The 13,785-nt window shown below is 45.6% G+C and overlaps 2 protein-coding genes across 2 annotated transcripts in view; both read left to right on the top strand.

Annotated features, from left to right (window-relative positions):
- The first annotated feature begins 21 nt into the window (after positions 1-21).
- On the top strand, positions 22-977 carry TIMM10B (translocase of inner mitochondrial membrane 10B). The gene is made up of 3 exons (XM_066366526.1): positions 22-142; positions 346-441; positions 630-977. Exons 1-3 carry the CDS (start codon positions 110-112, stop codon positions 813-815), a joined length of 315 nt encoding a protein of 104 aa, XP_066222623.1. The 5' UTR covers positions 22-109; the 3' UTR covers positions 816-977.
- A 9,843-nt stretch (positions 978-10,820) lies between these two features.
- Positions 10,821-13,785, top strand: part of DNHD1 (dynein heavy chain domain 1) — a 70,222-nt gene continuing 67,257 nt past the window's right edge. The window contains 3 exon segments of the mRNA XM_066360074.1: positions 10,821-10,859; positions 10,955-11,066; positions 11,646-12,414. Coding sequence (XP_066216171.1) covers positions 10,821-10,859; positions 10,955-11,066; positions 11,646-12,414 — 920 coding nt within the window.

Below are 13,785 nucleotides of genomic sequence, written 5' to 3'. Positions count from 1 at the left end.
CGATCTTTGAGCCAACCCTTCAGTCTCTGGGGGAATCGGCCGGAGACTACTTCCGGGGCGTTACCAAAAAGCGTAAGGGAAGTGGAGGCGGGTGCGTTCCCGTGTTGGGATGGAGCAACAGCAGCAGCAGCAGCTGAGAAACGTGAGTAGCCGCCAAAAGTGGCTTCAGGGTCTTACATTCAGCTTGCGTACCAGTCTGCAGGGCGGGAGCCCCAAGAGCCAGGGATCCAAGGGCTGGGGACTTTGGGCTGTAGTGCGCCGTCCACGGTAAGTTCAAGGCGGCGCGGCCTTGAGCTGAGGTGTGGGTACCTTTATCGCTGAGTTCTTGGTCTCCTTCTCTTCCAGTTGCGGGACTTCCTGTTGGTCTACAATCGGATGACGGAACTCTGCTTCCATCGCTGCGTGCCCAGCCTGCACCACCGAGCTCTGGATGCGGAGGAGGTGGGGAACCGAGTAGGGACTTACTCTTCGTCCTCCGAGTTACCCGTAGACTACTTTCCTCCTCTCCCCACTTCCCTTCCCTTCCGAGGTCTTTCCATGACCCTCGCCCCTAAGGTGGGGATGCGAAGAAAGGAGACGGACCTGACAGGCCACCTATGGCCTCTACCTCCACTCTGTCTTCCTTCCAGGAGGCCTGTCTGCACAGCTGTGCTGGAAAGCTGATCCATTCCAACCACCGCCTCATGGCCGCTTACGTGCAGCTCATGCCTGCCCTGGTACAGCGCCGCATCGCAGACTACGAAGCTGCGTCAGCTGTGCCAGCTGTGCCAGATGTTGCTGCTGAACAGTCTGGAAACTCACCATCAGGCAGCTAGCCACCCCTAACCCCAGAAAGGGGGTTACTGGATGGATCCTGACATTGAAGGAGCCAGTGGACCTTGGGCTGAGTGGAGCCTGTATATAGAGAGTGAGGGGTTACCTGAGAACTGGATACTGTTGCTCCTTTTTCTGGAGCTAATAAACCAGCTTTTATTCTGTTTGGTTTATGTTCTGGGCTGGGAAGCTTGGCCCACTTTATCGGCGTTATTCTTTATTCTGTAGTGTATATCTGCTGGCTTCAACCCTGGCAACAGAGAAATTGTCTTCTATATGTAGGAGGAAAACCTCAGCAATCATTCCCAGGCACCTGGTTAAAGTAAGGTCTGTGGGTACAATTAAAAAAATATATTTTTTTAATTTATTGATTTTAGTGAGAGATCAAGGGAAGGAGGGAGAGACAGGAACATCGATCTGTTCCTGTATGTGCCCTGTCCCGGGATAGAACCAGCGACTTTTATGTGTTGGGACGATGCTCTAACCAACTGAGCTGTCTGGCCAGGGCTTGTAGGTACAATTTTAAAGTTGGTGATAGCAACAGGAAGGTGGTTCTTGGCCAGATGACAAAGAAAATAGGATCTCTGTCTAGCTGTCATTAACTTAAATCTGTCTGATTTTAATGGCTCACTTGTGAACCAGGTGTGCATTCATAACTGTTTTGTATGTGTGTGTGTGTGTAGGGGTGGACTATGTCTTGAAGGAATTCTGCTAGATTTAGGGAAAGGAGGAACTATTTAAGGACAACAGATGAAGAAATCACAGGGTTTTTAGGGACTACCTCCTTATAAGTCTAACTCTAGAACAGATGAATGAAAGGTGTAAGAATTCTGGGATGTTCTGAAACTTTAACCATTTCCCCAAGTTGTTACCTTTTTACTGTTTTCTGTTTTCCTAAATGAGCAGTAAAACCTTTAAGCAAAGAGGTGCTTGTCTTCAGGGGCACTTAGAAAGGAGAAAATTTGGGGGGCTGTATTCTGCAATGTGGTCAGACTTGAGAGAAAGAAACCTAAGGGAGAAGTAGATGGTGGTTATGAAACAGAAGGGATAAAGGGAAATCTTAGGGACCTCTTTCAGTTACCTTAATGTCTCACTATTTATTTATAATCTCCTAATTTCACCCTCTGCCCTACTCTACCGATTCTGTGATTTTTTTTTAACATTAATTTAAGGGCAGAGGGAGATAGAGGCAGAAACATCAGTTTGTTCCTATATGTTCCCTGACCAGAGATTGAACATTACAAACATTGTGTGTGTGGGACAATACTCGAACCAACCGAGCTTTCTGACCAGGGTTATTCTGTGATTTCTAATTCCAGCCTCTCCATTTATTTATTTATTTTTATTGCTTCCCCTTGCGGAATTTACTTCTGCATTCAGTAATGTTAATAATGACCTTTCATTCCATCACTGCAGTTTCTTGCTGTTCTTGTGTCTTTTTTGTATCATTCCATCTGTTTAATCTTTTCTGTTCCTCCATTCAGACTGCTAAGAGAAAAACACAGCTGTGTAATGAATGCAACTAAATAAATAGTTAAAGATCCCAACCTCAACTATGCCCTTATTACCAACAAGCACCCCTTTTTGGGCTCTTGGTCTTGTTTACTGTTCTTAATCACTATGGCAGTTATTTACACCTTCACTGTCTCCTTAATCCCCCACCTCACCCTCAACCATTCCCTATCAGGTGACCATGTTTCATTTTTTATAGAGAAAATAGAAGCTCTTAGACATTGTTTTCCACAGTAATAAAAATAACTTCTTACAACTATCCACAAAGCACACAGTTTTCTCCCTTGTACAGACCAGGAGGTTGAAATCTCTAATAACAGATCCTGTATTAAAATACATATCTGACTTTAACATCCATGTTCATTTTACTATATCAGGCTATCTCTCAAAATAATCTATTGAGCCCCTACTTTGTATAGGTTCTGATATTGGTGTATGGCATGCTTTATCTTAGTTAATCTTTATGACAAAACTACTAAACAGATCAGGAAGCAGGAATTCAGAAGCACAGTTTATACAGTCATCTGTTGAGAAACGTGACTCCAGTTACTGTTTTTGCCTTTTTAGCTCCTGTCTCTTGAACAAATCTTGATTAGAAAGCTCTAGTAGAAAGTAAAAGTTGCTGACCAGGAACTTCCTTCCCAAGTGGCTTCATGTCTACCCAACTAAGTTCTTAACGTGGAAAGTATAAATACAGGTAAAACAGCTTGTGAACTTCCTAACTTCCAGAGACAAAAATGGGGACCCTGGATATTGGGCTGCTGGTGGAAGGATTTCCCCACATCAACATTTGTGGGTATCCTTGTGATAAACTTCCATGTAATTAAATTTCAAGATGATTGTGAATTATCTGTTTCCATGTTATGCAGTTAGAAATTACTAGAGAAGGGCTAGGAGCATAGAAGTTCCTTGAACTTCCAAAGCTTCTGTTTGCTAACTTATCTGCACCAAACCTGGCCCCAGGCATGGAAAAACGAGTGTCCCTCAGTGTGACCCATCAATTAGTCCCTTTCTTAAATTTCCAATCTCTTCTGTTCTTTCCTGTCAATACTTAGAAGAAACTAATTTCTACCATCCATCTTCCATCATTGCCAAAATTTCTCTCAGGTCTTGCCATCAAGTGATAACCACTGGTAGAATGAGCATGTGATGTTCTAAGCTCAAGAAGAATAAATGTTGACAGAACTTTATCCTGCCTGACCTGTGGTGGTGCAATGGGTAAAGCATCAACCTGGACTGCTGATGGCCCTGGTTCAAAATCCCGGGCTTGCCTGGTCAAGACACATATGGGAACTGATGCTTCCTGCTTCTTCCCCACTTCTCTCTCACTCCTCTCTCTAATAAATAAAGTTAAGAAATAACTATATCTTTTTTTTTTTAGGTTTTTTATTTCTTGATTTTTCAGAGATTGAGCAGAGAGAGAGAAGGGCAGTGGTGGGGAGGGAGTGGGAAGCATATGTACCTTGACCAGGCAAGCCTGGGATTTTGAACCAGCGACCTCAGTGTTCCAGGTCACCACTTGATCCACTGTGCCACCCCAATTTCAGAGAACTTTATCTGTTAACCATATTAAAGACAGGATTAGTGTTCTGGTCATTCTGGCTTCAGAACATAATTGCCCACTCCTTTGCAAAGTTTGAGTTTCTTTTTTTTTTTTGAGGCTCTTCAAGTATACTACCCTCTCATTATTTGTCCTTAGTAACTGCCACTCTTCTACTTTTATTTAAATAGTTAGCCCTTGGTCTTCCTATCTACTCATTGATACTTTTTATACAGACATTTCATTCAGTATTTTGGTCTCAGTCCTTTGACACAATCTCCAATGATTTACACTCTCTTGGGCACTCACTCCCTTAGTTATATACCAGCCATTGTCTTTGCTACAAACTGCTCTATCTTTAAAAACATCTGTTCACTGACCGTATTCCTTCCACTTTATTGAACTGTTACTCAACTGTCATTCTTTGATTTCACTGGAGCAGTCAGGCCGTTGCTCCCACCTTCTCTCCATTAACACCTTCCTGTCTTTTAGATTCCTATCCAGTTTAAATTCTAGTGATTCTCTGAATAGGCTGCATTTCTTACCTCTCATCTGCTTTTGGGTGCTGAAATAAAATGAAACCATTGTCTGTGCCTGCATTTGAACAGCTAAAGGCCACCCAAGGAAATCACTATAAAGCAGATTTATATCACTATGAATCCATGGTTACCAACTTCAAATGAATTTGAGCTCTTATAATCCCACTGGATTTTTCCAGTCATCTTTCCTACTTGCTACAAATGAGAATTTGAAACCAATATTCCTAGGCTTCTTATTAGTCCCCCATACCACCATTCTCTTCACTTTCTGCAGATACTTATTTCTTCAAAACAAAAGTAGAAGCTCTCAGTTGAGAACTCCCACATCTGGTCACCCACCTACATCTGCAGCATTCTTCTCTAGTCTAAATAGGGTAAGCATTCCTCTTAAGGCCAGTGTCTATTTCTGTGCGCTGAATCCTAGTCCTTTTGTCTTTGTGAATCTTTTTTCCCACTTTCCTAATTTGTTTTTCCTGTTAGAAAAACAAACCACTCTGCCCTGGCCGGATAGCTCAGTTGGTTGGTTGGAATTGCTCTAAAGCGCAGAGGTTGCTGGTTTAATTCCTGGTCAGGGCACATTCAGGAACAGATTGATAGTCATCTCTCTCCCTCCCTCTCTCACTAAAATCAATAAATAAAAATTAAGAGAAATTAAAAAAAAGAAAAACAGACAACTCTGTATCTCATTTCCCCTTCATCTACAATCCTATTTTTCCCACTTTATATTAAAAACAGTTGGATACTTTGGCCCTTTCCATCCCATTCCCCAACCCAGTCTGTTTTGAACTCTACATTTATTCTATTGAAATGGTTCTTACTGAGGTCACACTGGGTCACCAAGTGGCCGTATTTCTAAGTCCAGTGGTTATTTCTCAGTCTTCAGCTTCTCTTCTCAGTTGCATCTGGTGGTAGTAGTTTCTCATCATCAACAGTCTTCCACTGGCATCTGCGATTCCACTTGCATGCTTTTAATATATACTACCTCTTTGGCTGCAGCTCTTAGTCTCTTGTAGGCTCAAATACTTTCAGCCTTTAAATCTAAATGTTTCTCTAGGTCCTATTCTTTCTCAGTCTTTTTTTTTTTTTTTTTCAGAGACAGAGTCAGAGAGAGGGATAGATAGGGACAGACATACAGGAACAGAGAGAGATGAGAAGCATCAATCATCAGTTTTTCGTTGCGACACCTTAGTTGTTCATTGATTGCTTTCTCATATGTGCCTTGACCGTGGGCCTTCAGCAGACTGAGTAACCCCTTGCTTGAGCCAGCGACCTTGGGTCCAAGTTGGTGAGCTTTGCTCAAACCAGATGAGCCCGCAGTCAAGCTGGCGACCTCGGGGTCTCGAACCTGGGTCTTCCACATCCCAGTCCAACACTCTATCCACTGCTCCACCGCCTGGTCAGGCTTTTGTTTGTATTTTTCTGAAGTAAGAAGTGGGGGTTGGCAGGCAGACTCCCGCATGTACCCGAACAGGATCCACCTGGCACGCCCATCAGGGGGCAATGCTTAGCCCATCTGGGGCGTTGCTCCACTGCAACTGGAGCCATTCTAGTGCCTGAGGCAGAGGCCATGGAGCCATCCTCAGCACTGGGGCCAACTTTGCTCTCATGGAGCCTTGGCTGTGGGAGGGGAAGAGAGAGAGAGAGAGAAAGGAAAGGGGGGAGGGGGGAGAAGCAGATGGGCGCTTCTGTGTGCCCTAGCTGGGAATCGAACCTGGGAGTTCCACATGCTGGGCCAGCGCTCTATCACTGAGCCAACCGGCCAGGACCAGGTTTTTTGATTCCTCAAACCTGTCGTACACCTCCATCTCTAGGCCTTTGTAGCTGCTGTTTTGTGGCGTATGATGCTTTCCCTCTACTTTACCAACTGAACTACTCATATTTGTGTGCTTAGTTCAAATACTCTTTCCCCACTCCAGTTTCCACCATTCCTCATGTTTTGGGCATGTAGCACTACTAACAGTTGGTCATGAGGGCAGAGTCCATGTCTGCATTGTTCACCGTTGTATTCTTATCCCAGTGCCCGGCATATTATATGTGCTTGATAAATATTTGTTGAATGGACATCCTTCAGTCTCCTCCCAGCTGACTCTACTATTCATATAACCAAAGGAAGACTTTATTAGAAGACTTTATTAGAATCTGCTGTTTTTTTCCATGACACTATTACTTACATAATTTACTCATTCTGTTTATTATTTACTATTTATGTCCTCCACTAGAATATAAGTTCCATAAATCAATTTTTGTCAATATCATTTTGTACACAGATGTAACCACCTAAAATAGTGTCCAACACAGTTGATACTCAATAAATATTTGTTGGGTACATGAAGGCAAGAGAGAATAGTTAAAGCAAAGGTCTAGAGCTTGGCTTCAGAGACAGAAGGAACAGCTCTTATTGGTAACATGAGGGAGGAATGGATGAAGGCAGATCTAAGTTTTTTATTTGGTATTAGGAGACAGAGAGTTCCTTTTAAATGGCATGTGTGATGGTTAAGTTTTATGTGTCAACTTGGCTAGGTTTACAGTATCCAGCTATTTAATCAAACACGTGGGTATTGATGTGAAAGTATTTTATAGATGTGGTTAATATCTTCACATCAGTTAGTTGATAAGGATAACTTAAAGAAGTTATCCTTGCCTGATCTGTGGTGGCACAGTGGATCAAGTGTCGGCTTGGAACACTGAGGTAGCTGGTTCATAACCCCGGGCCTGCCTGATCATGGCACATATGGGAGTTGATGCTTCCTGCTCCCCCCCTCCCCCTTCTCTCTTTCTCCTCTCTAAAATGAATAAATAAAAGTTACAAAAAAAGTTATCCTTGGCCCTGGCCGGTTGGCTCAGCGGTAGAGCGTCGGCCTAGCATGCGGAGGACCCGGGTTCGATTCCCGGCCAGGGCACATGGGAGAAGCGCCCATTTGCTTCTCCACCCCTCCGCTGCGCTTTCCTCTCTGTCTCTCTCTTCCCCTCCCGCAGCCAAGGCTCCATTGGAGCAGAGATGGCCCGGGCGCTGGGCATGGCTCTGTGGCCTCTGCCTCAGGCGCTAGAGTGGCTCTGGTCGCAATATGGCGACGCCCAGGATGGGCAGAGCATCACCCCCTGGGGGGCAGAGCACCGCCCCTGGTGGGCGTGCCAGGTGGATCCCGGTCGGGTGCATGCGGGAGTCTGTCTGACTGTCTCTCCCTGTTTCCAGCTTCAGAAAAATGAAAAAAAAAAAAAAAAAAGTTATCCTTAATAAAGTGGCTGCTGCCTGGACCTGTGGTAGTGCAGTGGATGGCGTGTCGAACTGGAATGCTGAGGTCGCTGGTTTGAAGCCCGGGCTTGCCCAGTCAAGGCACATATGAGAAGCAACTACTATGAGTTGATGCTTCCCACTCCTCCCCCCACCTCCTTTCTCTTTATCCTCTCTCTAAAATCAGTAAATAAAATATTAAAAAAATAATAATGTGGGTGGGCTTTATCCCATATATTGTGACCTTAAGAGCAAAAACAGATTTCCCTGAGAAAAAATTCTGCCTCAAGACCGAAACATTAACTTCTGCCTGAGTTTATAGCATGCTGACCTACCCTACAGGTTTTGGATTTGTCACCCCCAAACAATTGTTTGAGCCAATTCCTTAAAATAAATATCTTTATGTATATCTACCTATGTCCTATTGATTCTGTTTCTCTGGAGAACTCTGATTGATACAGCATTTATTATTTTTTTCATAGGAAGTGAAGTTATCAGAATAAAGTAGAAGAAAATGGAAGATGAGAAAGTGCAGGAGGTTTGAAATAGTATTTGAACAGAATGGAAGAGTGAACTGACAAGAAACAATGAGATTTTTAGGCAGTGTTGAGGGCTCAGAGGTTTCTAAACAGAATTCCCGTCTGTCCTTGTTTGTCTGGAAAACCATTGTTTTAAGGCCTTAAAATTTAAGGCCTTCTGTGACTCTGACTTTTCTTTGTCCTTTCCAGGAAGGGTTACCATGCCTTATGTATGCTGTCATTGAATCCTATTACAGCTTGTTTATCATTGTGTCAACAGCACTTTGTGCCATGAACAACAACAGAACACGTCAATTATATCAAGTGCTTATTATCCACCAGGCTTTATTCTGAGCATTTTTATATACATACATTAACTTGTTTAATCCTCACAACAACCCTACAAGGTACTTTTTTGCAAAAACAAACAAAAAAACCCAAATGAAACAGGCAGGTAAAATATCTCAATGTCTAATAAGTAGTGGACTCAGGTGTTCCATCCAGGCAGTCTGCTTTGAATCTATCCTCTTTCTCACTAATGAAGATTGCTATACATTTTTGCATCTGTTTCACAAATATTTTCTGATCACCTATCCTGGTACCTAGCACAGGGGCTGGGGAGAGCAGAGAGCAATCAGAATCTGCCATGGAGCTTATATTTCTAGTCTGGGAAACAGTAAGTAATGAAATATTTTATTTTTAAAAATTTTTATTTTCATGAGAAAAGAGAGAGAGAAGGGGAGAAGGGAGAAGCAGGAAGCATCAACTCCCATTATGTGCCTTGACCAGGCAAGCCCTGGGTTTCAAACCAGCAACCTCAGCATTCCAGGTCGACACTTTATGCACTGCTCCACCACAGGTCAGGCTAAATAAATATTTATATGAGATGGTATTAAGTGCTATGAACAAAAAGAAGGAAAAGGAAGGTGGGAAGAGTGTTGCTGTTTAATATTAAATGGTCACAAAAGAACTCAATAAGTTCTCTAAGCAGCCTGACCTGTGGTGGCACATTGGATAAAGCAGAGGTTGCGAACCTTTTTGACTGAGAGAGCCATGAATGCCACATTTTAAAATGTAATTCCGTGACAGCCATACAACAACCCATGTACGTTATGCATTATCCAATAAAAATTTGGTGTTGTCCTGGAGGACAGCTGTGATTGGCTCCAGCCACTTGCAACATGAACATGAGCCGTAGGAGATGAATGGATTGTAATACATGAGAATGTTTTATATTTTTAACGTTATTATTTCTTTTTATTAGAGATTTGTCTTAGAGCCAGATGCAGCCATCAAAAGAGCCACATCTGGCTCGCAAGCCATAGGTTCCCGAACCCTGGGATAAAGTGTTCACCTGGAATACTAAGGTTACTGGTTCGAAACCCTGGGCTTGCCCGGTCAAGGCACATATGGGAGTTGATGCTTCCTGCTCCCCTGCCCTCTTCTCTCTAAAATGAATAAATAAAATCTTAAAGGGTCACTGGATGCCCTGAAAAAAGCAAATTGTAGGGTCAAGGGTAGAAGCAGAGAGACCAGTTAAAAAAACTATGGAATAATCCAGTGAGAGGTGATAGTGGATTAGACCAGGGTATTTTCAACCTTTTTATACTTGGAGAGAGGTAAAAATAGAATTATTTCATGGACCTCTAAGACAGAAATCACTCTGCACATAAATAAGTGAATTCAACTAAGATCATTGGGTCTATAATCTTCATACAACATCAGGGTGGATAACTCTTTCGCGGACCTGCACAAAATTACAGGTTGACTGGACGGCAGACAGGTAGTTGAAAAACACTGGCTTAGACCAAGGTTGTAACACTTAAAGTGGCAAGAAGTAGTTGGATTCTGGATATATTTTGAAGCTATAGCCAACAGAATTTACTAAAAATAAGACATGGGAGGTGGTGATGGAGGGAGAGAAGTCAAAGGTAACTCCAAGATTTTGATCTGAGCAATTGGAAAAATGGACTTGCCATTTACCGAGATGGGGAAGACATTGATGAAGGTTTCTTTGGTGGTGGGGGGGCAGTTAGGAGTCTTACGTTTTTAAGTTTCAGGTACTCATCAGATAGCCAAGTGGAAACAAACAATTGGATATGCAAATCTAGATATCCGAGCCCAGGTGGGAGGGACTATCAAATGCCGAATTACTGTTTTTGTTGTAATCATTCAGGCCGACTCCCTCCCCCGGTTTTGAGATTCTTCTGATCAAGGATTTTGTCTTATTAGGGGTTTGTGGAGGTGAGATGGGTTAGGTGAGTATGTGGGAGCTGGCGGGGGGTGGGGGTGGAGTGGTCTCCGTGACGGGTCGTTGGTGCCTGGCGCTAGCGTAGTCGCTCCTTGGCTCAGTGGATAAACAGGCACAAGCAAGGATCACAACCTGCCCACGATGCCCTCAAGATCGCTACTTCTAATCAACCGTATCGTTCCTTTTCAGCCCCAGCCAGGCTGACCCGGTATTCCCAAGGCAAGCGAGCAGCCAGCTTGTTCAGCGGGACCCTGCTCCCTCTCCAAGCTCCCGGCCCCCCGGCCCCTCCCCTTTATGGCTTCTCAGCGCTCCAAGCGTCAGCGCCGAGCTTCACGGGAGGGATCTAGTAACCGTTTTAACAGCTGAGAGGGGCTGCGGGTGAGCCCATAGCTCGGGTCCGCTTCTCCTTCACCCGATGGGACTACTCCCACTCTTACCGCTGCACCCGCCGAAGGTCCGCTCCTCCCACGCCCCCAAGGATCGAGCTCTCCTCCTGCTGCCAGCCCGGCCCGCCCCTTGCTGACCAAGTAGTCCTCTGTGCCGCTCCAGCTTTCTGTCCTCAACAGCCCCTTCAGCCCACGGCAGGCGGGACCTGGGCTGGGCTTGCCTCTGCGTGAGGACCTGTTCCTCCAATTCAGAAGATCGCCAGGCTCCACTCCCAGTGAGGGTTCCTCACTACTGTTACCGAGGTTCTCAGGGAGCTTTTTCTGTGTGTGTATCAGTTTGCCTCTGTAAGTGCTCACATGGGTGTCTCTGCAAGTCTCTCTGCTGTGAGTGGCTGTGAGTAGAGTGAGTCTGTGCTTAGGACCCAAGTCTAAGTTCATCCATTTCCCCAGCAGGCACTCCCTTGATGAAACCTCACCGACAGACCTGTCTCTCTTCCCTTCCTTTGCCTGCTGCACCCCTTAGACCAGGTGAGGGAGACAGTGTCCTGGATGGTGGGGAAGTCATGCAGGAGTCTATGGCCATACCACCCTGAACGCGCCCAATCTCGTCTAATCATGCAGGGAGGGACCCCACTTCTGTTCCTGGTGGGCTTCTTACCAAAGCCTTTGGGGAGATTGTAGGTAGGGTTGAGGGTTCCAAGAATGGCCCTCTGCTGGTCTGGCTCTGCCCTGAAGCTCCGGTTTCCCTGTCCTAAGTCCCTCCCTTCTTTCCCCTAACCCTGTTGACCCTGACTGTCCCTTGACCAGAGCCTAAGACCTCTTTCTCTTGTTCCTTTCTTGGCTGGGCCAACCAGGTGAGGCCCATCAGCCAGGAACCTGGAACTGGCAGTCGGAACCTGAGCAGTGGGCAAAGTCGGTTCGCCAGCAGCTGAATGCCCAGCTGCTCTTGGTCTCAGAGACGAGGGTAGGCTCATCTCCTAAAGAGGCATCGTCTGATGCCCTTAAGTCTCGGCACTGCCAGAGGATACAGAGGAAGTCCCTGAAGGCACTGGGGTTCCTGGTAGCTGAGCTCCGAACCCTGTTCTCAGCTGTGCTGCAGGATGGCAGCCCTGCCGCTTGGCACTTCCTGCATGCAGTGCTGCGTCTGCTGCCTCCATATCGTGCGCTGCTCATCGGCCACCTTGATTTACTGCCCTTCCTGGAGAAACTGTACCACTGGGCACCCTGGGTCCAATCCCAGCTCCATCTGGACCTGCTAGATGCCATAGACCAGGCTTTCCCCCCAGACACCTCTTTGTTAGAGAGTGCCTCCCATGTTGACTGCTGTCTTCAGAAGCACAGGTTTCATCATGGGCCCTTCCTCCCAGCATGCCCTTTTGTGCAGGCCCAGAGGGGTGGGCAGAAAGGAGAGCAGGAGTTGGCCACATGGCTGCGACCACTGACTCTGCCTGAGCTGCAGCACAGCCTGGGTATTGTTGGTGCCGAGGTGGCTCTGAAAGAGGCCCAGTGGCGAGATGGCCTTAGCCTCCTGCCCTTGGCACTGGCAACAGACATCCCTGTACAGTATGAAAGCAGTGGAGCTGACAACGCAGAGGAGAAGCCTGTTGGAAGAAGGAAAACTAAGTAAGTGAGGGACCCAGAGTGGGGCTTTGAGCGGAGGAGGGAGGAAAGCCAGTTTATGGATGTCTCCTGCATCATTTGGATTTCTAAAGCCAGCTCTCTGTTGATTTTATGGATTAGCGGCCTAACCACAAGCCAAGCTAGTTTGAAGCTGTTTCTCTCTTCCTTTTGTCTGCAAAATAAGCCCAGTGGTTTTAGTGTTAATAATCCCCATAGGGAAATGCAGAAATTCATGAAAATCAAAGGTCAGCTATAAGGAAGTCAAAGCTTCAGAAGACAGCTTGAGTCTGCTCAAGAAGGTGCTGGAAGCCTCCTTGGGTCTTTGTCTTTCTTCTAAAAAATTTACGTATTCCCAAGGTCGCCGGCTTGAGCGCGGACTCATCCAGCTTGAGTGCGGGATCGCTAGTTTGAGCATGGTTTCATTAACATGACCCCATGGTCACTGACTTGAGCCCAAAGGTCACTGGCTCAGTTGGAGCTCCCCAGACAAGGCACATATGAGAAAGCAATCAATGAACAGCTAAGGCACTGCAACAAAGAATTGATGCTTCTCATCTCTCTTCCTTCCTGCCTGTCTGTTTGTCCCTCTTTCTGCCTCTATCTCTCTCTCTCTCAAAAAAAAAATAAATTTATGTGTAGGTGCCTGACCAGGCAGTGGCACAGTGGATAGAGCATTGACCTGGGACGCTGAGGACCCACGTTCAAAACCCCAAGGTCACTGGCTTGAGTGTGAGCTCATCTGGCTTGAGAGTGAGATCACCAGCTTGAGTGCTGGGTCTTGGCTTAAGAGTGTGATCATAGACATGACCACATGGTCACTGGCTTCAGTCCAAACGTTGTTGGCTTGAAGTTCAAGGTCACTGGCTTGAGCCTAAGGTCACTGGCTTGAGCAAGAGGTCACTGGCTCGGCTAGAGTCTCCCTGGTCAAGGCACATATGAGAAAGCAATCAATGAACAACTAAAGCCACAATGACAAGTTGATGCTTCTCATCTCTCTTCCTTTCTGTCTGCCCCTGTCTGTCTCTCACTAAATTAAAAAAAGAATTGATGTATTGGTTTTAGAGAGAGAAAGACAGACATTGATTTGTTGTTCCATTTATTTATGCATCCATTGTATGCATTGATTGATTGATTCTTGTATGTGCCCTGACCAGGGATTGAACCCACAACCTTGGCTTATTGGGTAGATGCTCTAACCAATTGAGCTACCTGGCCAGGGCTCCTTAGTTCTTTTTCTCACCTATTTATAATCCCTGAGCCTTGCCTCTGGGCTAACCTAATGCTGGGTGCTGGGTGCTGGATGCTGAGTACAGGTCTTTTCTTCAGTATGTTCCTATGTGCTTGTCTGAGGGCCTTCCCATTTATGTTAATGTG

Source organism: Saccopteryx leptura, chromosome 1 (assembly GCF_036850995.1).
Source record: "Saccopteryx leptura isolate mSacLep1 chromosome 1, mSacLep1_pri_phased_curated, whole genome shotgun sequence".
Taxonomy (NCBI): domain Eukaryota; kingdom Metazoa; phylum Chordata; class Mammalia; order Chiroptera; family Emballonuridae; genus Saccopteryx; species Saccopteryx leptura.
This window is presented reverse-complemented; position numbering and strand designations above follow the sequence as displayed.

Coding starts and splice junctions, on each gene's coding strand:
- TIMM10B (XM_066366526.1), top strand. CDS start 110: ATGGAGCAACAGCAGCAGCAGCAGCTGAGAAAC. Junction 143..345: donor AGCAGCAGCAGCTGAGAAAC/GTGAGTAGCCGC, acceptor CTTCTCTTCCAG/TTGCGGGACTTCCTGTTGGT. Junction 442..629: donor GAGCTCTGGATGCGGAGGAG/GTGGGGAACCGA, acceptor TCTTCCTTCCAG/GAGGCCTGTCTGCACAGCTG.